The sequence below is a fragment of the Coffea eugenioides genome, chromosome 11, assembly GCF_003713205.1.
Source record: "Coffea eugenioides isolate CCC68of chromosome 11, Ceug_1.0, whole genome shotgun sequence".
NCBI lineage: Eukaryota > Viridiplantae > Streptophyta > Magnoliopsida > Gentianales > Rubiaceae > Coffea > Coffea eugenioides.
In genome coordinates, this window is record NC_040045.1 from 41897256 (window position 1) to 41922606 (window position 25351).

Below are 25351 nucleotides of genomic sequence, written 5' to 3' on the forward strand. Positions count from 1 at the left end.
AATTTAGTATAAATGTATTAGTAAATTCAGTATAACTAATTAATAAATTATATTAGTAGACATATATAATTATCAATATAATTGATAATATCAGTTATATTACATACACTAATATACATTATATAATACATAGAACTAATAATATCATTATCATAAGTTTGTAACTAATTAAATTAAATATTATATATATAGTTATATACATATATATATATTTATTTTTTTTAGCGTGTGGCGAGGCGGGGGAGTATTTCTAAACGGGGGGAGGGGGGAAAAATTCTCCCCGCCCCACCCTATCCCTCGCCCCATTAGCCCTCGTGGGGCGGGTGCCCGCGACCACCCGCTCCCATTACCATCCCTAATCTCGCATAGAATAGATGAGGTAACAATGGAAATTAAGGTCTATTAAGAATCTATTCTCATGTCTTTTTTTCTGGTCAAACATTGGATTCGTTGGAAAGAGTTATCCTCAATTGCCAAAATGGCAAGCTATTGATCCATGTAGATTTTCTTGCTTATTCTTGTATCCAAGATATCGTTTTCATTTGTATGTTCCTCGTATGTTTTACAGCTTCTAAAATAAGAGTAAAAGGCCGTATCAATGTGCTTTATGCCCTAATTACGGTAATAAAATAATAGGCATAGATACCTTTTATATGATGCACCCTTTTTTACAATTACAAAGTCTTGCCAAAAGAGCCAATGAAGTTCGTTGCTTGGTTGACAAATTACTTAAAGTGTACAAGCAATAACATCTACATATATAAATATATATCATAGTGTTGGGCACAGTTAAGTGATTGGACTAGAAAGATCTTATGAAAACATCTTTGTCTTTCGACCCCTTTTCAAAAGTTCCATCAAATTTTATAGGCCACCCCACCACTCTACCTACAAATATTGCTCTCGGCCACGTATGGCTCTTAATTCACAAGAGCACGGCCATCATTATTGGTGGCTTGGAAAAGTCCCAATCAAGAATGATTCGAACAATAACACAAAGAGAATATGTGAAATTTGAAAGGCCATTCACTTTTTATCATGGAGCAATTTGGATGTGTTGTTGGCTTATGGGAATTGTTATAGGGCAAAGCTACATATGGAGCCTTGAGGGTCCAACACCCATGATCAAGTCATTTTCTTCGTTTCTATTGTTGCTTGATTACTACCTCAAAATTCTCTTGATGATTGTAACTTGCTCTTTTTTAAGGAAAACCCTTTACCAAGAAATTGAGTTGAATGGCAAATGTGGCTTTTTGTCAAACTGGAGCTGTTCTATTGTTGAGAAGTACCTTGATTGATTGAGGCGTGGAGAATGAGGTTATGACCAATTCCAAGTTCAAGTTCCGTTACGACAAGCAAAATCTAGCTATATATTTTGGTCACTTTCGTCCAAGAAAAAAATGAACTAGATTCTCTCCTGTCCTAACTCAAAGTCATGGAAAGGAGGAATTTGATAGTTTCCCAGATTAAGAAAGATGTGAAAGGGGACACGGTCCATACGGATGGGAATCTGTTGCTTGGATTGTTACTTTAATTAGAAACTCAGGTTTTTCAGCCACAAAAGAAAAGTATTGAAGCTGGACAAACTACAAGGCCAAGTTTTTGCCCGAAGACGCATAAAACGACAGGAAGCCTCAAAGGTGAATGCTCCACCATGTTGGATTGGGTCACTGAGTAGCCTATACAGCTTGGACTCGCTTCAGGGGTTGAACCATTTCGTCTCAGGAGCCTTAATTTAAGTTCTTGCTCTTCTAAGCTGCAAATAATAGAAGAATGATCTCAATTCTCTACCCAGTCCTGGATATCCAATTTAATTTTTTTTGGGGGGTAATCTATCAAATTTAAGTTTTTAATTTATAACCCACCATTATTCGTTAATTTTTGTTCCTTGAATTCTAACTTTCTTTATTTGTGGTTGGTATTGCCTTGTAAGATGGTGTGCAGTGCACACTTCAAATTAGTTAATTCACACGAAAAATATTAATAAATTCAAAAAATACGGCTAATTGGGCACAGGGTTGAATTGTTAACAAGATTCATGTATTAAGTCAACCACTTTATATTATAATATTGTTACGTTACTTACAAGAAACATCTATAGACATATATCCAACCACTGCTGACTTTCTGGAAATAGAATTGCATTTTTTTCCATGCCTATAACGAAGGAAAAAAAGGGTTGGGCTTAATTACCCCACAATTGTATTATTACATAAAATATTCGAGTGATGGCTTTGAGTGCTTCACAAAATAATTTTTGAATATATCTTATTTATTACACGGGGTATGATAAAAGCAACAATTTTCAACTCAATCAAATTAAGCCCTGTTAATGAGGCCTCTTCATCCAACACAAAAAGAAAAAAAAAAGAAAAAAAAAAAGAGAGAAGTTTTTGATCTAATATCTAAATTTGTAGCTTCATGTGTTCACAAATCTACAGTTCCTCCTAACTTCTCCATCGACATAAGTTTCAGGGTTTGTGATGTTGCCCATTTTCACCATGGATTGGGAGAATTGCTCAAAGAAAGCAAGAGGGTTTTCAGCATAATTTTGGACTAGCCTTTTGGTTTCAATTCCAAGAATACTTGAATAAAGCTCTTGGTCTGAATTAATGAGTCCCTGTCCCCTCAATAAAATTTGGTAATAGGAGTTATCGAATAGTTCAGGGGTCTCATAGTCCATAGCTGATTCCTTGTTGTCTTCTCCACCGGCAGGAGGGCATGAAGATCTCAAGTTTTGCAGATATGCCTCAGAAATTGGATTTACTTCTGAAGTGAGTGCGTAGTCTCCATATATTCTGTCCCTGAAATTCACACAACGTGCCATGCCAATGGTGTGGGCACCTGCCAAATGAAAAGGGAGAAACAAAAAAAAAACACACACAGTTTTTGGATCATATATATACAAAGGTTGACAATTAAAACAACCTTTACAGTTCATGCATGATGGCAAGATTCTTATATTTCATTTTCTAATCTTTCTTGCTGGATGGAAAATTTTATATCTATTCGATCAAAAAATTTATAGACAGTATGATCACCATTCACCAGTTCATTTTCATCTTGCAGTTATCTTGCTGAATTTTGGATAATAGTAATAGCTTTGAGTTTTGGAGCTTATTTTAATTACTTTCTAGCGGAATTGAAAAATGTGAGATGAAAAAGTAATTAAAAAATATGTTCATAGAAAATGTAGAAATTTTCTGGCTTTCCAAATAAGGCCGCCAGAAAGGGAAGAAAGATGAGGGAAAGGGATTGAGCAGGGAAAAATCGAACCCCCTTGTCCTAAGATGGCAAGAAAGACATCAACCACTGATTTATTTATTTTTTTCTTGGCACGGACTAAAATTATCAATGCAAAATTCTGCATCCTCCAAAAGGTATTCTGGATATAACCTTTTTGTTTTTGTCCTATAAACAATAAAGTACTAAATGAGGAGAATTTAATTTGAATAGCAAGATTTAATGATGCACAACTGTTTGAATCACTCCGACAAAAGATATGCATGATTAGAATTCAGAATTACTAATATGCTAATGTCAACTGTTCAAACTCATGGGGATGACAATGATTTGATGCACCATGCATACCAGAGAGAGCCACCATGTCAGTGACTGAGAGCCCTTGCTCCATAAACTTGGAAATGATGGAGAGAAGGCCATCAGCTGCAGTTGGAAGATTGATACTTGAGAGCTCATAACCGGCAGTTTTGGAGTCTTTTCTACCCAAAGGAACATCCCAATACGGGCCACCTACCTAAATATTCCAAACGAATAAAACATATATACCAGAATTATCCTTCAAGTTAAATATTTTAAGGGGACAATGTCTACATCAATTAGAAAGGTCCTACTGTAGATGCATGATTTACTTTTTCTGATTTTTGGATTGACTATTAAATGCCCTTCAAAAAAATTCTCAATTTAATGTGATATTGCACAGTTTTGAATTTGTAAATCTTGGAAGTCACTGCCCCTTCCATCCCATAATAGATAGAAATTCTTAATCTACATGCATGCAATTTAGGAAAACCAGTTGATTTCTTTAGGCTGTGCATCGGATGTGTATCTGTTTTGATAGCTTCAGTTTACCAGCAGAACTGCATCTCTTGCTGCAACAGTGAGAATATCAGCACAAGAGACTATTCCTGGGCACTCTGACTCCAGTAAGTTCTTTATTTTGTCAATGATTCTGAACCCCTTTAAAGCGTTTTTGTTATTTGGTGCCTCCTTTTCTCCTTGGAGATCGATTGTATCATCCAGCAGAACTGACCCATCGCAGCCCTACAATAATAATTCCAAAAAAAAAAAATCAAAATCATAGACCACTATAAAAGAAGCAATGATCAGGGACAATGTTTCCTTGCAACGAGATCAGCTGAAAAAAAGCAAATAAAGGAAGTGAAAATCTTCATGTCTAGGCAAACGAAGTTTTGGTCCTAACCTGAACGAAGCAATCATGGAAATGTAATCTTAAGATCAAAGCTGCATTACGAGGATCAGAAAGCACAGCACATTCCATTTCCTTCCTAACAAGTTCCAGCACAGCTGGGCATGTTTTCTTGTAGTAATCTAACGTTAAAGGTGGATCACTTGCATGGACGTGAACGCTGCAAATGCTGACGACCATAAGTAGTAAAAGCGTCCATTGCACAGATCCCATTCTTGAATCAGGAAAAGGTGCCAAGTTTTTTGCTTGTTTGCTTTTCCACTGAAAAGGGAAGACGCAAAGATTATGAAATATATTTGCAGGTTGAGAGTTGAGACTGAGTTATATAGGTAAGAAGGTTACAGCAAGAGATTTGCATGGACATGGATTTAGTCAAGGCTTTTTGAGTAAAATTTGTGAAGGTTCTCATAGTCAAGAGAGGATGCAACTACTATTGGTCTGGTTGGTGAATAATCCCAAACTTTTTTAAGTCTGTAATCCATCATATACGCAAATTTTGGGCAAGCTACCAATCACCTTTGCTCATATTATTTGATGTCTCCATTCCCCAACTTTTCCAGGAAACTGAAAATCTCAGACACTTGCACCTTAGTTTGTCATGCAATACTCTTAATAAAAACAAGAAGCAAAAGTTCTCAACTGCTTCAAGACAAGAAGTTCGTTTGTTGAATCCATTGCCCCTTTGGTCCATCAAGTGAATAACAGCTAGGTAAAAGAGTCCATATCACACGGTTACTGCTTTTGGTTAACATGCTACATCTGCTTATCCTATCGTGTAAAAAACAATGTAGCATAATTTCAGCAAACTGATTTACTTCTCACTAAAATGCAACCACTCTCACTTGTCAGGGCCGCCTGCAGCTTACTTATTGAAAGCAGATTCTATATCTAATTCGAAGTCAATTAACACGTTAGCCTTCTTAAGCTTTCTTTATAAACAAGAATTCCAGCTGAATTCACCGAATCACCGGATTTGATGGTTTTGTGATTTATCTAGAACCCAGAAGAATATAGAGAAGAAAATAAAAAAGAATTAGACGAATTAAAATTTTTCAAAATAAATAAAAGGGATAATTTCAGAAACCTCCCTCGAGGTTTTTGACAATTTCACCTAGTACCCTTTGAGGTTTTCAATATTACACATACTTCCCTTGGTCCCACAAAATGACCATAATAGCCTTAACATATTAATATTTTTTTTCATGCAATTAAACAATCCACTCCTAATCTTGTTCATATGAGTGCATCACACAATTAGACATTTAATGGAAACAAAAATAAGATTCACTCGTGGAATAACCAGTCATGTCCTAAACACAATAATAACATATTAAAAATTAATTTTAGCTTTGTTTGGAGGATTTGGAGATGAATACAAGAAGATATAAATTGGGATTAAAAAGGATAGGGCTAGTATTGATACTCCAATATTTGAGAAATAGGATGTTATATTGATGTGGTTATTGAAATTTTTTGAGTTTAACAGTGCAATTTTTTTTTTTTTAATTTCGATTGAGGTTTTAGAATTTAGAAATTGATGGTGGTAATGGTCATGGTGATAATAGTAATAATTTGAAATGTGGTAATATTAAAGGTTTAAAATAGTAGAGATGAGGATTGAAAATGAGTCTGAGATTTTGTTCATGTTCCCTAGTTTCAAAATAATTATATATGAAGGTAAAATGAACTTCACAATTTCATGAGAACATTTTGGATTATTCATTCAAAATTTTGTCCATTAGATAGTTTTTGTTACGAAAACAGTAAACTCGGGGAGGTATATGTAACCTCAAGGGAGGTTTCTCTCAAATTATCCCTAAATAAAAAATTTGGGGGGGGGGGTGTTTCGGGGTGGAGGGGGATGGGAGTGGGGAGAGAGAGATCTTGATAATCATGTGCCAAAAAACATTCTACATTTTGCCCAGAATAGTGTTGGTTGGACATTAAAGACTTGAGCTAAAGCTTTGGTAAGTAGCAGGGTCACTTAAACCATGGGCCAATCTGATAACTTATGTTAGACAATAGATGTCTCTTCACCATTTAATAGAAACAAGATGTTCAAAAGGATCTAATAAAGAGCTCGAACGAGACATTTCGAGGGGAATGGTAGCACATCTTATCAAACTCTTCCCAGAGCTCGCAGCTTAATATAACATCCAATCCACTGACGCACATTGACACATGTAGCCCTGAATTGGAACAACTTGAAGTTACGGTAATATAGAGCTGACAACAAGTGTTACTCCAGTATTGAGTCAGAAGATTTTCCAAATTAAAGAGGCATGATCAAAATGGCAATTTTCACGTACAAAACAAGCTTAGGAACTAATTATTTCATGTATACAGTTCAGAATCAAGATAATCTTTTTCACGAGCAATCCTTAAAAATGAATCCTCATCATTGCTATTACTAGCAAGCTCTATTCCAGGCAAGACCTTGAGCAGCATATTTTTAATCAGCGAATTTGATGAAAAACCAAATTCGGGCCATGAAAGACAAAGGCTCCCTCTAATCTTCCTCAACTGACATTGAGCCAAAAGAGCAGCTGCCAAGCCATCAACCATGCTTCCTGATGGCAAATAGTCCAATCCAGTTATAAGCGGCGAGTTCTTGCTGCTTCTTTCTAAGGATGTCTCCAGCTTGAATGCAAATGAATCATCCCTTGAAAGTTTACCTCGGAAGTTACGACTCTGAACAGACTCCAGAATCAAAACCCTCTCCGGGTTGATCTGCTCACCTATCAGCAACTTTGCCACAGCATGAGATCTCTCTGCTGTAACAGGGTACTGGACAGACACAACAACAATTGACTCATCGGCATTATTGATGGCATATATGTCACAGGATTTATCTCTAAGAGAGGGTTCGACTGAGTTGCCAGAGAAAGGGATCTCAGGGAGAATCAAAGTTCCAATCCGTTTTTTGGAGGATACATGATGAAAGAAGTGAAGTGATGGAAAGGATATTGCAACTACAAGGAGAGAAGGGCGGAAAGGTTTCCCATTGTTGGAAATGGAGAACAGAAGGAATGGAGAGGGAAGAGGAGGTGATGGAGGAGTAAAGATGTTCAGATCTTCCAAGAAGAACCTCGAAGGAGGAGGAATGTCCGTTATCACATCTTCCATTTCTCTGTACAAGTCCTACAAACTGCAATTGATTTCTTACTTTTAGGAATCTACATTATTACTCAAATACAAGCAGAAAGGACAAGCTCAGAAGATCAGAATCTGTCAGGAAAAACATGCGAGCAAATAAACAGAATAACTAGTAAATGGCATGAACCATCTGTATTTCAAGGAAACAAATTATTTCCCAGCCAAAGTATGGGAATCTCCGTTATTAGTCCTTTTGCAGCAAATGAGTTGAGATTCTCTAACTTTATTACAACTTTTGAGAACTCGTGCCACTGAATATGCAGAACAAGCTTGTATTACATTATCATCATAGCTGAAACTGCAAAACATTCTTTTCCACGGTATGATGACCTCTAATGTAACTACAAGTCCTTGCCTGGGCAAAGCTTTCCCATTTTGAATAGTCTTATTAAAGTAAGTCATAAACATGGAAGAACTTCGTGAGTCATGAAAACATATCCATCAATTTTTCATACACCACATTGTATCTTGATGATTATTATGCTGAATTGGAGCGTGTTTATCGGGACAACCCAAGTGAATTAATTCAACGTGACATACAGAATCATATCATCTTACATGATGCATTTCCATCGAAAAAGCAATTCATAATAACCACACTGCAGAAAAATCATTGATGTTATCACAGTCTTATTTGCTGTCAATGTATATTCACCCATGAGGCATTGCTGGGGGATAAAGCTGAAACTTTCAACATACCTAGAGTTACCACAATGATAATTAATACTCAATAAGTTAATAATCCCTAGTAATTAATAAATTTCCAAAGAAAGTGTTGGTTCTAAAATCCAAGAATAAGGTTTGCTTTTGCCTCTCAAGTAAGTTGAATTGCTTGTGAGTAGCTCAGCTGAGCTCTAACAATAGTACAGCTCGACTAGGCTTCAATCCGGTTCAAGCGGCATGAATAACAATTCAAGTGGAGATTCAGCTCCACATTACCAAGCTTGAAGATTGAAAAGGCTAATTGAGTCCATACATAATCAAATTAAATATACTTTCTTAAGGTTTAATTAGCCCCTAGTGAAACCCATAACTTTAGCTTTACATTAACAAGTATAAGCCAAATTATATACTAAGTGTCTTCTTCCACGAGATGCAGAAAAGAATACATGTCGGCGATTCATTGGAGACGACCACAAGCAATAGTGTTATTCCATATCCATTATTCAGAAAAAGGATGAACTTGGTTGCTAAGAATTGGACAAAGCCTATATTGGTTCTTGTTAGGGTAATTATTAGAACTACTCAATCCCAAAATGAAGAATTCTCACAAGTCTCTCTTAATCTAAGCAAATCATTGGAACTTGAGCTATTCATACTTAATACCTCAGCTAATTCAGAACAGCAGTTCATACACTAACTCCTGTTCAATTCCAATTTCATCGAAAACCCATAAGCAGCCTATGCATTTTTGCTTTCTCAAAATTCTTACTATAATTGGTGAGGATATTAAAATTGTGCAGCTTAGAACCATTTTTACTGATTACAGAGATCATTAACATACTGAGTATCAATTTTCAAGTGTTACCTCTACATATATAGAAATCTCCAGCTTTTAATTTAACAGCAATGCCTCATAGATTATTCTCAACAAAGTTTCACAAATTCAGTAAATTAAAAAAAAAAATACTTTCCCACCACGAATTTTTCATTAACCCATCCTACAAACAATCACTCAAATCTGAACCCAAACCCGCAATGACAAATTAAACTTGCAAGAAATTACATCCATCAACACAGCTACAAATCAATCTACTAGACCAGCTTACTGGGTGCCGATAAATGATAGAGAAAAGACTTACTTAATCGGAGCTAAATGTAGAAAACGACACCGTCAGCGAGTAACTAGGCTAGACCAGCGGATTCAAGAAGAAGAAGGAGGAGGTACTAACTAGTAACTACTACTTGCTACTAATGTGAAGAAAGTGGGGGAGGAGGGGTTTACCTGCTACCGGCGGTGATGGTAGCGGCTTGGGGAGAAAGTCAACTAAAGAGGGATTCGTGAGCTTGGCCCCTGTCGGGGGGGTTGGGATTTGGGATTTGGGCTTGGCCCTGTCGGGTTTCTATCCCACATCGGCTTTGGGGGGTTGGGATTTGGGTAGTTAAGTCCTGGAGCAATCCAAGAGTTGCTGACTTTTGGGTTGACTCCTGGGATTAGGTTTAATTGGTCAAATTTCGTTTCTGGAATGAAGAAGGGATTCGTGAGCCTGCTAGTAAAAGATTTGTCTGACTTCTATTGGAACTTTGTTGGATTGCTTATGAAGCCCGGCTAATCATTAAATCGATGCTTAGCCCAGAAAAAATCAGCCCAGTTGTTTTAAAACTCTCAGTTTGGATCCACCATTTTTTCAAAAATTATAAAAATTTTTAAAAAATACTCTAAAAAATAGTCTAAATTTTTTTTAATGTTTAAAAAATATCACAAAATATATTTCAAAAACTCTACTACTCTTAAATATCCCAAGATAAATTCTAAAAATATCCCAAAATATACTCTAAAAACTCTGCTACAATAAAATTTTTCAAAAACATCTCCAAAAACAACTAATCCAAACGGATATTAGTGGTATTAAGAAGCTAAGGGCAAGTGAAAAAACCGGGCCAGCCCTCGAAACTATTGTATTTGTACACTCTTGACCTTCAAATATATTATTATTCCCCTTGTTCCAAATTATTTATCGCATTTCGAGATTCTAACCTTTCAATGATAATTGCTTGGTGATGGTAGTGCATTTGATTCCATCTTCTAAAACAGTGTATACTTATCATCCTTATGTCTGTTTTGAGGCGTTAAATTGTGCAGAATCAGCGTGTATTGATAATAGTTCAAATGAGGAGAAAGGAATGAAACAAACTCCACAAATTGCCATTAGTGGAGCAAAATTTGCTTAATACAGGAATACAACTTTTCCACGATTAGCTCACACCATTGTTGAACGAGCCCTCATGGCGAAACAGGGTGGTAGAACAAAATGAAGGGTTGCATGTGCTTCTACAAACAAGAATGGATAGAAAAGCATCCCTGCACCAGAAAGCAAATGACTAAGGGTGTGAGCTATATTATGTAACAATGAAACACCATTGGGCCAATTGCGGCCTCTTCAATGCTGTCTCCTCAAGTGATCACAAAGTGCAAAATTCCTTCAATTTTAAGGGCAATTCCTAATCACAAAGTGTCTCACTTGAATATCAAATCCATGTAAAGTTTGGTTGCAGCCATCTCAAAGAAAAGTAAGCCAAAAAATTTCTATTTCTGAATTCTTGAAACCATGCCTAGAAGAGAGTAGTTTTACAACAAGAATTAGGGGATGGTGGACAGCAGGAGTTCTCATGGAACTAAAATCAAAAGAGAAATAGTAAACATTGTAGGCGAGTCCTCCCTTGGCAATTAAGTTTCGAGAACTCCCTTAAGAATCAGCTTGGGGCATTTCCGTTCCTGCTTACAAATCATTAACCACCTACCTGAGATCCAAAGAGTGATGAAACACTGGCATGATCAATCTTCATGCTCATCTTCCCCTTCAGAATCTGTGCAACGCAAAGAGACATAAACCAAGTTTATAGGGACAGGAGATGCTGCTTTAGATTGCGAAGACCAAAGCCATTTTAATAATATCAAGTATAACTTTATCATGCAGAGAAATAGGAGAACCAAGCTCCCCGTTGTCCTCTTCAAGCTAATAAGGGATCACACAGCAGAAGGATAATCTTGAATTCCAAGTTATAAGATACCATGACCAACAAAATATACTCTTCAAATGTCAAAACATAATTATGCTAATATGTTTTCCGTTGAGGAAAACAAAATTGTAGCTTATAACTACCTACAAAGCCAACACACCCATTGAAGCAACTGTGACCAGAAACAGAAGTCCTCACACACAACCTATTCAATAAACTTATAGATGAACTAAGACGGAGATCAAACAGAAAAATGAAGAAAAGATGATGAAGCCATACTTCCGGCTGTTTGACAAGTGAAAGATTCTTAACATTCTCCAAAATTATCGACATCCTCAGATTACACTATCTGTAGGTTTAGTTCATTATGCCACTAACTTAGCAAGAAACTGGATATTAGCAACAGTAAGTTGGTAACTGCAAGCTAAGAGTTCTTTGGTGAAAGCCTGATGAGCAAGATACCATGGGCTGCACTAGTTGTAGACATAAACAGCTTATTCCAGCCAGCTGAGAAGTCTTTTTAACCCTAGAATATGTCCCTTATGTTGAGCAGGGTAAAAAATATTCATCATTAATCAGTTATGTGCTTTTCATCAGGTAGCTATCCAGTCTCCACTGAAGGACAAGGTAACTATCCAGTTAAAGAACGTATCTCTCTCTTTAAGGTTGTCAGCATCAGGCATAGTACAACTCATACAAACTATTGATAACAAAATAAATACTGCCCAAATTTATTGCAACTAATTTTACATTCTCTCTCCTGAAGAATTTCACTTACCAGATCGAACATCTTCACTGAGTTGGCCCCGTGCTTTGATTTGTTTAACAAGCATCCGATACATGAGTACCCACCAGTAAATGTGAAGAACGAGCAAGCAAAACAGAAGTGAATTGAATATATAGTAGTAAATTGGTCCTTCAAATTGGTGTTTCTCTTTATTCAATGTCTGGATAACTTCATAACTGTCATTTTCGAGAACAGATGAATTAAGACACAAATAAAAGGCAGTAAAACTGTGCGTCAGTCAGAGATACACATAACCTCATAACTGTCAGGTGGAGAAGTAAGAAACAAGCATAAAAGTATGAAACAAATGAAAAATGTTCTACTTGTCAGTCCTGTATATACCTAGTTTTCATTCAGAAAACAGTGTTTTGCTAGAGCAAGGAGAAAAAGGAAATTGAACTTATGTAGGAAAATAGAGGATATGCTACATGGAGAAGGAAGTGCCAAGTCAATTAAATTGCCAATGTTACCAAAGATGCATGTTCTCATGGATAACTTCTGCAGATGCTATTCTGAAAATAACCGAAGGAAAAAATGAAGAGACTAGGATAAATAAATTCCAATGGCAACAGGCTTTCATGATTTTTCAGACAAATTGGTAATTGACATATCAAACTAACTGCCTGTAGAGCTACATTAAAAGCTGAATATCTATTCCCAGACGCTTAAGAGTATTTAAAGTTCAGCATTTTGGAAGGTCAAATCACAATAATTCATGTGATTCCTGACTTCCTCAACAAAGCATTCAAAAGTTTACTGGACAGCACATGATTTAGTCCACTTGATTCTACATCAATAAGACCTTCTTGAAGAGCCAACCTCTGCTCCCTGGGAAACTACATAATACTTGACAATTAGATCCACAAGTAGGATCAAACGTCACTCTGACCCACCCTACTTAGCAGTAGCAACCTAGCCCCAGCATGTACATATTATTATGGATGCGTAAAGCAAATCTAGTCAATAGTCAATTGACAACTCCAAGGTGAATGGTGGATAAAGCAATTCAGAAACTAGTCACAATTATGAATGGTCACAAACGCCTATTGCTTCTTTAGCTGCAGCTACCATCAAGTTTCAAAACCCTAGCAGCTCAAGTTGTGGGGATTATATAAAAAGCATGAGCTACATTTTTGCTTGAAACCAAGGCAACCTTCAAAAAGTTGACAGTTATAAAAACTATGTAGAGAAGGATCCAAATAAGTTACCTTGTGCTCCAAAGGACCCAGAAAGGGAAGTAAGTAAGACGAAGTACTATCCAAGACAAAACAAAAATGACAAATGAAAAGCTGGCAAGAGCTTCTGCACCACTGTACTTGGACATCTTTCCAATTTCCAGAAAAATATCACTAGCATCATGAAGGGCTAAAACAACTGAACCAACTCGAGCAAACCTGCAAGAGGCAACATATACCAACCAAACATTGTGTCAAAATCTCTCTGATTCTTTCTCTCTGACCGTGTGTGTGTGTGTCTCTCTCTCAATCTTGATCATCATTTTACATTACCCTGATATTCAATTTTCACTTTTTCACTCAGAAACAAGGATTATCATCACAGGGTAGACATGCTAATGCTTCATAGGCTTAAAGATTATGGCATGGCAATCTAACAAATTAGACAGAGATTGGAAATACTAGAACTATACCTGCATATGTAGGATAACCCTATAAGAATGGCAGTGGCAATATGATGACCCATTGAAACCCCAAAGTCTGAGCGCCTTGTTTCCCAAAAAATGAGGGCAAAGATTGAATATGTGTAAAATCCACCAGTATACATATAAAGTGCCTTCAATTTTGACCTGGATATCCACAAGACAGGAGCTCAACTAATTTGACAGTAGGAAGATATTCTAGTCAAAACATGATCAAACAAACAGAACAACAGGAAAGCAGCAGATAAAATGGTCAATCCTAATGAATGTCATTTGAGATTAAAAAAATCTTGCTTTTAGATCATTGAGAAGGACAGCTAAATGGGCCTTCCTCATCCCTTATCTCTCAGGTTTTTGTCATCATTCTCTTCCCCCAAAATTTCAATAAAGCTATTGTCTACTAAGAACTCAAAAGGTGAAAGATAAGGTACAAAGAAATCATACTTGTACTTCTGGTCAGGCCAGGCCTGATCCCCAGGCCCTACCCAAAAGTATCTTGTCTTTGTGAACCATGGCTCATTGTAAGTCACAGCAAGTGCAAATAACTCTGCAGAAAGGTAATAAATACATTTCCATGCTGATTCCTTGAATTTCCTTATTTTCTTTCTCTGCTCATCTGTTACAGTCTCCTGCATCACATGCCCTTTTCCAAAAATCAATCTTTTGCCCACTTTCTGCAAAAGGTACTTCCATTTTAGATTGCGCAGAACAAATTCAAAGAAACTACAGAAGATCTGAAAGACTAGAAACAGAATTATCCAGTGCATGGAGCAAGGCTTTCCTCTTTTATGAAACTAAGTGAAGTTGTGAGGAAACAAGTAGTCAGCATGCAAATCACATGAAAAGAAGATAATAGAATAGCTTCCTCCAAACAATAGGCATTAGGTGGTCAACTTGCATTAGGCCAAACTCTAGGAGACTGCTGGTTTAAATATGACATGTACATCTTCTGATTGCTACTGACAAAAAACCACATTCATCATCTTGGAAAATTCTTAGCTGCTGATCCCTGCTCAAATCTACCACAAGCAGTTTCCAAACACCATTTTCATATTTTTGAAACATGGAAATTGCCAATTTACTGTTTCGGATGCCCATCTAGTGATCGAGGTCCCTAATTTCAATGGTCATAACAGATTTTTCCGAAAGAAAACCAAAGTAAGTTGATAGGATACTGAAAATAAGGAAAGATCATGCATGCATAACTAAAACAAGATAGACACCTAAACCAATGAGTGCAAAGTTGAATCAACAATTAATCACAATGCTAGTGGTTTAACTTGGTAGGGAACCTAATCATGACAGCTCAATGTTTAAGCAAGGAAATAGAAACATAAAGTTCAAGATAAACAGGCACTGGTGAAGGGAAGCCATAAGGGCATCCAAACCTGATTATCAGAACAGAGATATTACACGAACCATGATTTGAGGACCCATGTAAGTGCACCAGAATGGAATCCATTAACAACTGGTATAATCTCATACATACTAGACGCCCAGAACTTCCCACTAGGCTACAGTACTACCAAAGGGGACAGCCTACAATTATACCCAGCTCCCCAGCTCATTATTCAGCTTTAGAGCATAGAACCTTCACAGACCACAAAATAACTATTTTGTTTATTCTAGAATGACATTCACAAGCCTTCTGCATTGCAAGTTGTAATCTAACTCCAAACACCTCACCTAGTCAGCTTTAAAAGTTAAACAAGCTTCTATTGCTCAACTAAATAGCTTAGCTCCCAATACAAATAGCAAAATCCAGTTGTCAACCAGCATTCTAGAATCCAGCTAAGCCAATAAGCTTGAAACAGAAAGTATCCTGCTTTGAATGAGTTCCATCTTCAAAAGCTAACACTTACCTAGTCCAATCGAAAATCATTCCTTGAAACTCAATACAGGTCTGAAGCAAATCAATCCAATTTTCAGCTAAAAACTTGTCCAAGCCACTCACTCCAGTTACACATAGTTAAATCCAAATCATCAAAATCAAACAAAATCGATCAAGCATAAGCACCAATCCAACATAAAAAACCATCACTTGTGTAAAATCAACCTCAGTTAATTACAAGAAAAAACACAAAAAAGAAGCATACACTTTCAGCTGGAATAGATGAATATATGCAAAAGCAATAAGCTCATACTAGTATTCAGCCAATTAAAAAAGCAACTTATTCTCCATAAAAACAATCACTCATCAAAATCCAAATCAATGGATAGCTGAAACATTCAAAAAGATCAAAACTTTACCTCAAATACGAATCTGTCAAGAAAGAATCTAATGAAGAGAAAGAAGATGGCAAATAAAGGGAGCACCAGAAAATCTTCATTCTCTGGGTAAGATTCATGATCCCAATTCATGGAAACCACCGATTCCAACAAACCCATTAGAGTAAAAGTCCTAAAAATCAAATGATTATTGGTTTGGATTTACAAGATGTATGATTTGAATGGGATGTATCAGAGATGAGAGTGGCAGTGGATCAGAGGCATTGGTCGTCTACAAGCATGGAAGAACTGAACAAAGCTTAGGTCCTCTAATTTTTTTTCTTCTCCCGAAGACTGGTAAATGGAGTCCACTACTTTTTAATTTGTAGTTTGGAAATCGGCTTTTACGGCTCGGTTTTATTTTGGTTTTTTGGTAATGCCAATAATGAGATTTTGGATTGCCAATCTGACCTTTGACTTGGAGCCCATATTGACCTAGCAATTCAGTCGAATTGGGTTTGGATTAGTGATTTGGCACAGGATTCTACTTGAAAAGATTTTAAATAGATAGGTTTGAAATACACAAATTCAAGAATTAATGCTATATACAGTGACACTTTATGTATCATCATAACTAATCAAAATTGGAATTTAATTTACCATTGGATATTCAATTGCAACTTGGCTAGAGCCAAGATGTAAGATCTACCATTGATAACACTAATTAGGGTAAGAATTGAAAGCTTTAGGGGTTAAAAGCAAAGTTTGCATTTATGCCTCTCTTCTCTTCATATTTAATTTTTTTTTTTTTGGGTCAAAAGACAACATCTACTCCTACTCTAGCATAATATTTTAAGTGAGGGGAGGCCCAACTAGGCCAATTGAACACGGACAAGAACTGAACTACTATCACACTGGACAATTATATTACGTACTCAAATGAATTTTGGAAAGGGAGGGGAGGCTCAATTGGGCCAATTGAATACCTGACGAGAACTGAACTACTATCGGACTAGACAGCTGCATTACGTATTCATATATATGGATTTTGGAAAAGGCACAGTAATGAAAGGTAAGATTTAAATGCTCAAGTTCTTGTCCTATCAAGACTTAAAGTCTTTGATAGTGGCCAACACCCTAAATGCGGTTGGTTCCATATTTAATTTTCTAGCAATTGCACCAATTTTGGGTAATCTCTTTCCTGAAAACGTAGTTGGATCCAATAGTGACAATGAGAGGAAGCTGTGGAAGGCACAGATCGTCAATCCACTTATCATCCATACAAACACAGAATTTGCCAAAATAACTCCCTTCACAAAAAATATTTTTAAAATAATTCAATTTCATACTTTATTCCCGTAACAGCCCTTTCTGCTGTCCATTCTATCATATTCAAAAGGAAATGAGAAAAAGGGTAAACCCTTTTATTAGTCATTAATACAGTTCCAAAGAATCCATCTTTTCCTTTGGGACTATAATACTCTACTCTATCTCAATTTTAAGCTAGGCTTTCTCTAACATCATACTATTAATAAAACCTACGAGACTGCCTTAATTTTGTGTTTTGCAATTGTGAAGAGAAAATTCCAAGAACCTCCTACTAGGTTTATGATAATTTCAGTTGGCTTCCTTGAGATCTTCAATGTCACATCTATCTTCTTTATTTTTAATTTCAATGTAACAATGTCGGCCTAGTATCGATACAAAAATTCATATGAAATGCTAACAAGTATTTTTACTCCTAAATTACCATTACATGATTTTTTTTTTAAATGTAAATGGGAGGTATCGAATTTAGGTTCTTGCATTATACTCTTTTCTTTCTTATCATCCGACCCATCCCCCAACCATTACATGGCTTATTCAAAGTTGATATGACAAATTTAACTAAAAAAAATAGTTTGGAAATACATCAAAGTGAAAGAAATTTATCTTAAAAACTGTTAATCTTTTTTTTATGTGTGCAAAGAAAATTCTTCATGTTATAGGTAAAATTATTACACCAGACTGATAGTCTAGCTTGAGTTTTCATGCTTTGTCAGAAAAACTACAAACATCGCCACACCTTTCCGATTTATTGTACCTCAGAATCTTTGGAAGTATTATTATACTTGATTTGAAAACTTGTATTGTAATGCGGGATTTCTTTTTCATTCGTTCCAATTATTTGATTTTTGTTCTTATTGAACATGTGCCTTTTCATATAGGAAATTATTTATTGTCCTGTAATGAGTGTATTTTTTAAAATTAGACCCTACCTTGTGAACCCATTTGAAAAACACTACAGAGCTTTACGTGGGAAGAAATGAGAGGATTTCTTATTCTCATAAAAAATGTAGACAAAGAAATAGATGGGGCATAAGCCATGAAAATGCACTCATGTCATTGATGCTGTATGGTAAAGGGCTCCTCCAAGAACTATCATATGAAACTATCATATGAAACACGGAATTGTCAGCATCCTTACACATGGTGCTTTGTTGCTATTATTAATGTAGAAACACATAATACAAACAAAAAATATGAATGGATCGAATCCCCAGCTAAGGGAATGCTGTCCCGTTGTCCAAAACTTCCAAGAATTATCTTCAAATGGAGCCCAAAGCCAAGAAAAAGTCAAGAAGCAATCAAAGAAAGGATAGGCATTATAGCCTTACCAGAATAATTCAAAGGGGGGGCCTCTCTTTTGTCTTGTTCCAAGCAGAAATTAATAAGAAGCCAAAGGGAGAAATTTAGGAGGGGAAATGAGAATGATGGACAAGTAAAGCCCTCCGAGACTTGCATTTAACTTTGGCATTCAGTTCAGAGTTCCCATCATATGGGCATATGGGGGTGATGGTAACTCCTGTAAAGCCACTTGAAGTCGCAGTCTGGTAGTGGAATCCCTACTCCACTCCAAAATTACAGAAGATGAGAGTTCTCGAGCATTGGCTGCCTTTTAACTCGTATCTTTACTTAGATTCCATTCCATATGGAAGAGGAATTATTTGCTATGGGATTCTACCGAGGAACTTTCATCTGTCATCCTAGTAACACAAAAAAAGACACAAGCCTGCTTTACTGGACAAACAGGAAAGGCAAGCAAAAGGGCACAATAGAAACAGCATAATGAAACAATCAACCCGATGGAAGACGCCAAAATACAGTTGGGTTCACTGTATATTTCACATGAGAGGCCGCTCTTGGTACATGACAAACTATTAAAGGCTTAATATTAATGATAAAGGAGTACTGGAGGTAGAGGCCCTCTTCTAGCTATTTGTGATTATTGATCTTATACATTCTTCCGAGTGGGGCATATCTGAAATGCCATTTCAAAAGCTGCCTTGTATATTTATGAGGTGGGCAGAGGAGTAAAGATGGTATTATTTCCAGGTGTGAGGTGTTACAAGTGAGCAATCAAATTTACAGAAGAATCAAACAGAGCTTGTTCGGTTGTGGGATCTGTTCACCTGTATTTTGTCTTGTACAAAGTCTCCACATAATAAAGGCCAGAGAATTGATGGTGCTGGCACTCCAAAGAGACTTGCTTTGAATCCTTCATGTTCCATCAGCATCAGGAGAAAAGTCTTTCCAGCGTATGCATGGCAGAGTCCACCTTAGCGGAGGAGGTATGTATTGACTAGTCGTAGATACCAGATTGTCCAGGAATTAATATGGTTTCTACTCAAGACTTCACCTTTCCTTGAACCATTCCTTGTTTTCATTTTTTTCACCACTAGCGACAGTAATGGATGACCCTTCTGAAAATATTGGAGGCAGAGAAGAATGTAACAGCAGTGAATCTGGATGGACTATGTACATTGCTTCACCCGTCCATGAAAACAATCCTGAAAATGATGACGACGATGACGATGACGACAATTACAGTGAAAGGAAAGGCTACAAGGATTACCCAAGTGATGATGGTGGCGATCCCGCAAGTGATGATTCAATGGCTTCTGATGCCTCTTCTGGTCCAAGTCATCAAGGAGGACCATGTAGAACCAAGGAGGGAAGCCACCGCAGGGATGATATTGCACATGCTGAGGGTAAGGTCAACAACAGAAGATCCTCAGGCAAGAAACATGACAAACAGGTAGAGAGAAAACAATATCCTGCTGATATAAAAGCAGCGAAGAAAGAGCAGGGCCATAAGGCAAAGAATGCAACTGAGAACCTTCAAGGTAAAGGCAAGTCTAGAAAAAATTAGTCCACTGAAAGGCAAATATGTAAATCTTTTGCAAGTTTTCCTCCTGGTTTGTTTGCAGTCTTTGTCTATTGTTAAGTAAAGGCGTCTAATGGAGGAAATCTCAGCTATCAATTTGCCATACCTGATACTTAGTCCAATTGGATAATACATTCAGTATAGGTAACTAATATATCATGCAATACCCCGTACGTGCTTATCTAGGACATAGATCTGCAAGAACAGGGAAGATGAACTGCTTGGATTTCCCGTTATGCATTCCATTTTTTTTTGGCCAGTGTGGCCTTTGTAAAATTATACTTCTCAATGCCCAAGAAGCATTTAAATACATAATGATCTATGCATAGCTTCTTCATCATTGAATAAGAAACTAGTATGCTATTACAGAACAAATCTGAATGTTACCTACTGCACACACACACACACAGAGTGAATCCTGATTAGTTGCAATTGGGTTGGGCAGATTGCCAATGAAGACTGACAAAAACCCATGCATACAGAAATAGGATCAGAAATATAAAAAGCTAAGTGCTATAATTTTCCCTTTCCAGCTCAGGCAAGAATTGATAAACTGTTTCATCTTCTCACAGGAAGTAAACAGGAGGCCCCTACTTTAACAGAAGAATGAAATTAATTAAATTCAGAACTCAAGCTTTGTTTGTAAATGAATGTTTATGCATGGCATCTGCAATGCTAAGATGATTAGAACACGAAAAATTTTTTATATAAGTTTTGCGAACGCATATTGGTTATTACTGGCAAAGTAGGTGAACAGTACTTGCTTCCGCGACTGTTGAAGGACAAGACATTCCAGTTATATCACCATCAGCGTGGTAGCCAGAAATCAGTCTCATAAAAGTTCTCTGCTAATATACCCAAAAAATTAGAACACTGGAAAATCCAACCAAGTGTGCTAATTCAAGCTTGCGGTGGACCAGAAAAGTGATGTGGTCAGACGTGAAATACAAAACATAAAATAGTGAAACAGTTAATGAACACATTCTTGGTGCTAGACCATTAACACAGTGAAGGGTTTGCAAGCACGTAGCTGTATCAAGTACCTAAGCAAGCAAAAACAAAGGCACAGCTGAAGAAGGTAAGATGGAAAACAAAAGGAAAAGAAAATGCAGAAACCAACAAAAACGCACATCAGATATTCTGAGCCACTGGAGCACATAAATGGTGACAACTCTTATTTTCTCCACTGGTTTGTGAGGGGGGAAAAAAAAGACAAGCACAAAGATACAAAACTGGCCAAATCAGTAAATCATTGTTCGCAACAAATATAACAGATTAATAAGGGGTAGTCTCCCAGAACTGCATCTCCAGATAATAGGAGTACCATTGACTAGAATAAGTCATATGAGACATATTCTTCAAAATGACATTCAGAAAAATACTTCAGATTTTTGACTGCTTAGCAATCTTGAACCATTCTGTATGGAAGGATCCTGGCACGTCAATCCTCTCGTAGGTATGAGCACCAAAATAGTCCCTCTGAGCTTGGACCAAATTAGCAGGCAGCCTTTCCCTCCTATATGTGTCAAAATAAGCTAGACTTGAAGACATACCCGGAGTACTGATACCAGAGTTGATGGCAAGGCAGACAACTCGTCGCCAAGCAGACTGTCTCTCAACTACCTCCTTTGCAAACTCTGGATCCACTAGTAGATTTGCAAGTTCTGGGTTTCTATCATAAGCTTTCTTGATACGATCCAAAAATATGGCACGAATAATGCAACCACCCTTCCATATCCTTGCAAGTTCCCCAAGTCTCAAGCCCCATCCCTTTTCAGTACTCTTTGCACGAATTAAATTCATTCCCTGTGCATAGCTACATATTTTGGATGCATAAAGAGCTTGTCTCACATCATCAATCAATTTCTTCTTATCCACATTTTGGTCAGTAAGACTGTCACTAACCCCACTAGACATGAAGACCTTAGCCGCTTCAGTTCTTTCTTCTTTTAACCCACTAAGGAATCTTGAATCCAATGATGCTGCAATGGTAGGAGCAGCAACTGAAAGGTCTGCAGCTTGCTGAACCGTCCATTTACCAGTACCCTTCATGCCAGTTTTGTCCAGGACCTTGTCTACAAGATATCCGTCTCCCTTATCATCCTTAATTCCAAAAATATCTGCAGTGATCTCAATCAAGAAACTCAGAAGCTCCCCCTTGTTCCACTCTGAGAAAACTTGTTGCAGTTCATCATTAGACAGCTTGCCAACTGATTTTAGCACATCATAAGCCTCAGCTATGAGCTGCATGTCACCGTATTCAATCCCATTGTGAACCATTTTAACAAAATTCCCAGATCCTCCTTCACCTACATATGTGACACAAGGGCCACTATCAGGTACTTGGGCAGCCACCTTTAGTAGAATATCTTCAATGTACTTGAATCCTTCAAATGAACCTCCAGGCATCAATGAAGGTCCATGACGAGCACCCTCTTCACCACCTGAAACACCCATTCCAAGATAGAGCAGACCTTTTTCATTCACGGCTTTCACTCTCCTCTCAGTGTTCTCATACCATTCATTGCCACCATCAATGATACAGTCTCCTTTCTCCATGTAAGCAGAGAGTGTCTTGATGGTTTGATCCACTGGAGAACCAGCCTTCACAAGAATAATGATGACACGAGGCTTTTGGATAGATTGCACAAAGGCTTCAGGATCATGAAATCCAAACACAGGAAGGTTTCCCTCTAGTTTAGCTCGCTCAACGGTCTCGTCAACTTTTGAAGTGGTTCGGTTATAAACAGAGATTGGGAATCCTTTCTCAGCAATGTTAAGGGCAAGATTTTGCCCCATCACAGCCAGGCCACAAAGGCCAATCCTTGTTGGTGTTGCCATATCCTTTTCCTGTAATGGTTATATCAGAACAAGGTTAAGCTTCTTTCTATTTTGACAAACAACTAATGGGCATTAGTTAATGCCCAGGAAACTACACATGTAGCATGCAAAAGAACATCTATAAATGCATTTAGAAACAGAAAAGTAAAAACTAATTAGAATGAGAAGACCATGTTCTTTTTCCTCTTTTCACTACTTTTGAGATTGAAGTTAAGCAAAGGCATTAACCAAAACTTCTACTTTTGTCTAAGAAGTTCTACAGGGAAGGTAAAGAACAATAAGCTGATACCAGCAGAGTCATAAATCTATATAATAAGAGAAGTACAAAGAAAGACTAGCACTTGACTCTTAGTTCTATAGGGAAGGTAAAGAACAATAGGGTTATACCAGCAGACTCATGACTAATCTGTCCGCTAAATCAGTATGCTTTGACAACCTCAGACATATAGATCTTCACTTAAAGTGTTAAACCAATCTTTATCAAGAAGGGACGGAGTGGATCAACTATAACTTAACCAACTCCCAATTTACTAGACCAAAAACTCAATATTTAATTCGCTTTCGCCATTTCTTTCTTCCATTTTCATCCCAGTTACAGAGCAAGATCGAAATAATCAACTCACAGAATAATTAAAAAAGCCTGAATACAAAATCCTTAAAAGTCAGAGCTAAAATCCAAACACACAGAGCAGCCTCCAAAACAAAGGATCAGGCAAACTTAACGACCTCTAAAAAAAGATCCAAGTTTTTACCTAACAAAATCACATTTCTGATCAAAAGCGAAGAACCTTTTTTTTCCCACCAGACAAGAACCGAGTACATTGACCTTAAGATCCAAAAATTAACAAGCGGAGATCACCTACAAAAATCTGCTGACCTTGATAACATGACATTAAGTAAAAAATAAACTTCCTAAAGCTAACGTGAATTATACAATCTAACAAGAATGCAGACTGAAAGTTCAATGGAAACGGGAAATTGCCACAAAGATGTCAAGAAAATCATAACAAGATCGGAAATTGAAGCAAATAAGCAACAATTACCTGAAAAGATTCAAACTTTGTGAAAAACTAGAGCAATTAAGCAGAACCCAAAAATTTTAAGAAAATGGTCTTGAAAATCACAATCACACATGATAGAAAAGCAATATATTGATGAAGAATGTAAAATACATGTACCTACCGCAAGAGTTTGGTGCAGAGAGGTGGAGTCGTGGAGAGTTGAGAGAGAGGCGGGTCTATCTTACTTTGTTGAATAATTGTGAGTCAACTGAGGCTGGCTGCTTTTTACCTTCCTCAGTATTTAATAAAAAAAAAAAAAAAAAAAAAAAAGAGAGAGAAAAGTTGTACTTAAACATAAATGGCTGCTTTTAGAAATTTTTTCAACTCTTTGGGTTTGGGCTTCACCCTTTTAGATAATGAATTAATTTTGCATTATTTTATTGCCTTTTTCGGGATTTATGAGTATTCACCTTTCCTTGCAAGCTAGCAGTTGGCTGTTCTTTTGTGATTTTTGGAGCAAAGCATGGTGCAAAATCGGGTGTGTATAATAATTGAAGCCCTTTTCGCTCAAAATTATATCATGAAATTCCTCCGAAGCTATGAAGCTGAAAATTCGTAATCTAGAAACTAAAAGACTTTTTATTGGTGGAAAAATGATTCTCTAATAGTTATCCACTCCAAGAAATAAGAGAAAGCACTTGTAATCCATTACAAGTAATTGAACAAAATTATTCCTGAGTCAATGATAGTGGTATGCATATTTGTAGCAGGAAAATCGTTCAAAATGTCACATTTTGTTAAATGAATTTTTGTTCTTCATTTTTAAAATAGTGACTTTACATTTCTTATAAAATCAAATCGGTAATTGTTAATTCTAATTTACGTTTTCAACCACTTTTTATTACAAATCTATCACGTGACTTGCATATGATTTTTTTTTAAGGGCAAAAAAATTAGGTCGCATTTGTGATTAAACAAAAAACCCTGTCCATATTTATTTTTGTTCCTAAAAAAAATATGATCTGATTTGAACTATGTTCATTTTCTTCCTAAAAAAGTGGGATTTGATCCAATCTATATTTATTTTTGTCACCAGAAAAATGATATCTAACCTTTTATGTATAAAAAAAATGACTGCATGTAAGTCACGTCGTGATTTTAGACTAAACTGATACTAAAAACTTAAACTGGAATCAATTTTTGCTAATTTGAATATTTAAGAATGCAAAGTTAATATTTTAAAAGTGAATGACGAAAAATTTTATTTGGTGAAATATGAACAACGTTTTGAAAGATTTTCGTACACGTAGCTCAGAATTTTGTACTCTAAAACTGTCAAATTTGGGTGTACAATTGTTGTTGA

At 36.6% G+C, this 25351-nt stretch overlaps 5 protein-coding genes across 7 annotated transcripts; 1 reads left to right on the forward strand and 4 right to left on the reverse strand.

The window, feature by feature from the left end:
- Positions 1-2419: 2419 nt before the first annotated feature.
- LOC113752613 (peroxidase 11-like) lies at positions 2420-4663 on the reverse strand. The gene is made up of 4 exons (XM_027296713.1): positions 4445-4663; positions 4093-4284; positions 3592-3757; positions 2420-2844 (listed from the first exon to the last, which is right to left on the reverse strand). Exons 1-4 carry the CDS (start codon positions 4661-4663, stop codon positions 2420-2422), a joined length of 1002 nt encoding a protein of 333 aa, XP_027152514.1.
- Positions 4664-6566: 1903 nt separating this feature from the next.
- Positions 6567-9513, reverse strand: LOC113753509. The gene is made up of 2 exons (XM_027297683.1): positions 9409-9513; positions 6567-7598 (listed from the first exon to the last, which is right to left on the reverse strand). The coding sequence occupies exon 2, from the start codon at positions 7574-7576 to the stop codon at positions 6785-6787; it is 792 nt and encodes a 263-aa protein (XP_027153484.1). The 5' UTR covers positions 7577-7598; positions 9409-9513; the 3' UTR covers positions 6567-6784.
- Positions 9514-10737: 1224 nt separating this feature from the next.
- LOC113753508 (ASC1-like protein) lies at positions 10738-16335 on the reverse strand. The gene is made up of 6 exons (XM_027297682.1): positions 15982-16335; positions 14176-14405; positions 13723-13878; positions 13283-13468; positions 12066-12250; positions 10738-11134 (listed from the first exon to the last, which is right to left on the reverse strand). The coding sequence occupies exons 1-6, from the start codon at positions 16117-16119 to the stop codon at positions 11103-11105; spliced, it is 927 nt and encodes a 308-aa protein (XP_027153483.1). The 5' UTR covers positions 16120-16335; the 3' UTR covers positions 10738-11102.
- Positions 16336-19202: 2867 nt separating this feature from the next.
- LOC113753511 (transcription factor SPT8-like) lies at positions 19203-20437 on the forward strand. Its single transcript, XM_027297685.1, has 2 exons — positions 19203-19550; positions 19662-20437. The coding sequence occupies exons 1-2, from the start codon at positions 19520-19522 to the stop codon at positions 20129-20131; spliced, it is 501 nt and encodes a 166-aa protein (XP_027153486.1). The 5' UTR covers positions 19203-19519; the 3' UTR covers positions 20132-20437.
- Positions 20438-21282: 845 nt separating this feature from the next.
- LOC113753505 (6-phosphogluconate dehydrogenase, decarboxylating 1-like) lies at positions 21283-24255 on the reverse strand. 3 transcript variants are annotated; one of them, XM_027297676.1, is made up of 2 exons: positions 24170-24255; positions 21283-22996 (listed from the first exon to the last, which is right to left on the reverse strand). In XM_027297676.1, the coding sequence occupies exon 2, from the start codon at positions 22985-22987 to the stop codon at positions 21530-21532; it is 1458 nt and encodes a 485-aa protein (XP_027153477.1). In that variant the 5' UTR covers positions 22988-22996; positions 24170-24255; the 3' UTR covers positions 21283-21529. The 3 variants fall into 3 exon arrangements, with proteins under 3 accessions (XP_027153477.1, XP_027153479.1, XP_027153478.1); XM_027297678.1 differs by having other exon boundaries at positions 24166-24185; XM_027297677.1 differs by lacking the exon at positions 24170-24255 and adding an exon at positions 24031-24114.
- Between the last annotated feature and the right edge of the window lie 1096 nt (positions 24256-25351).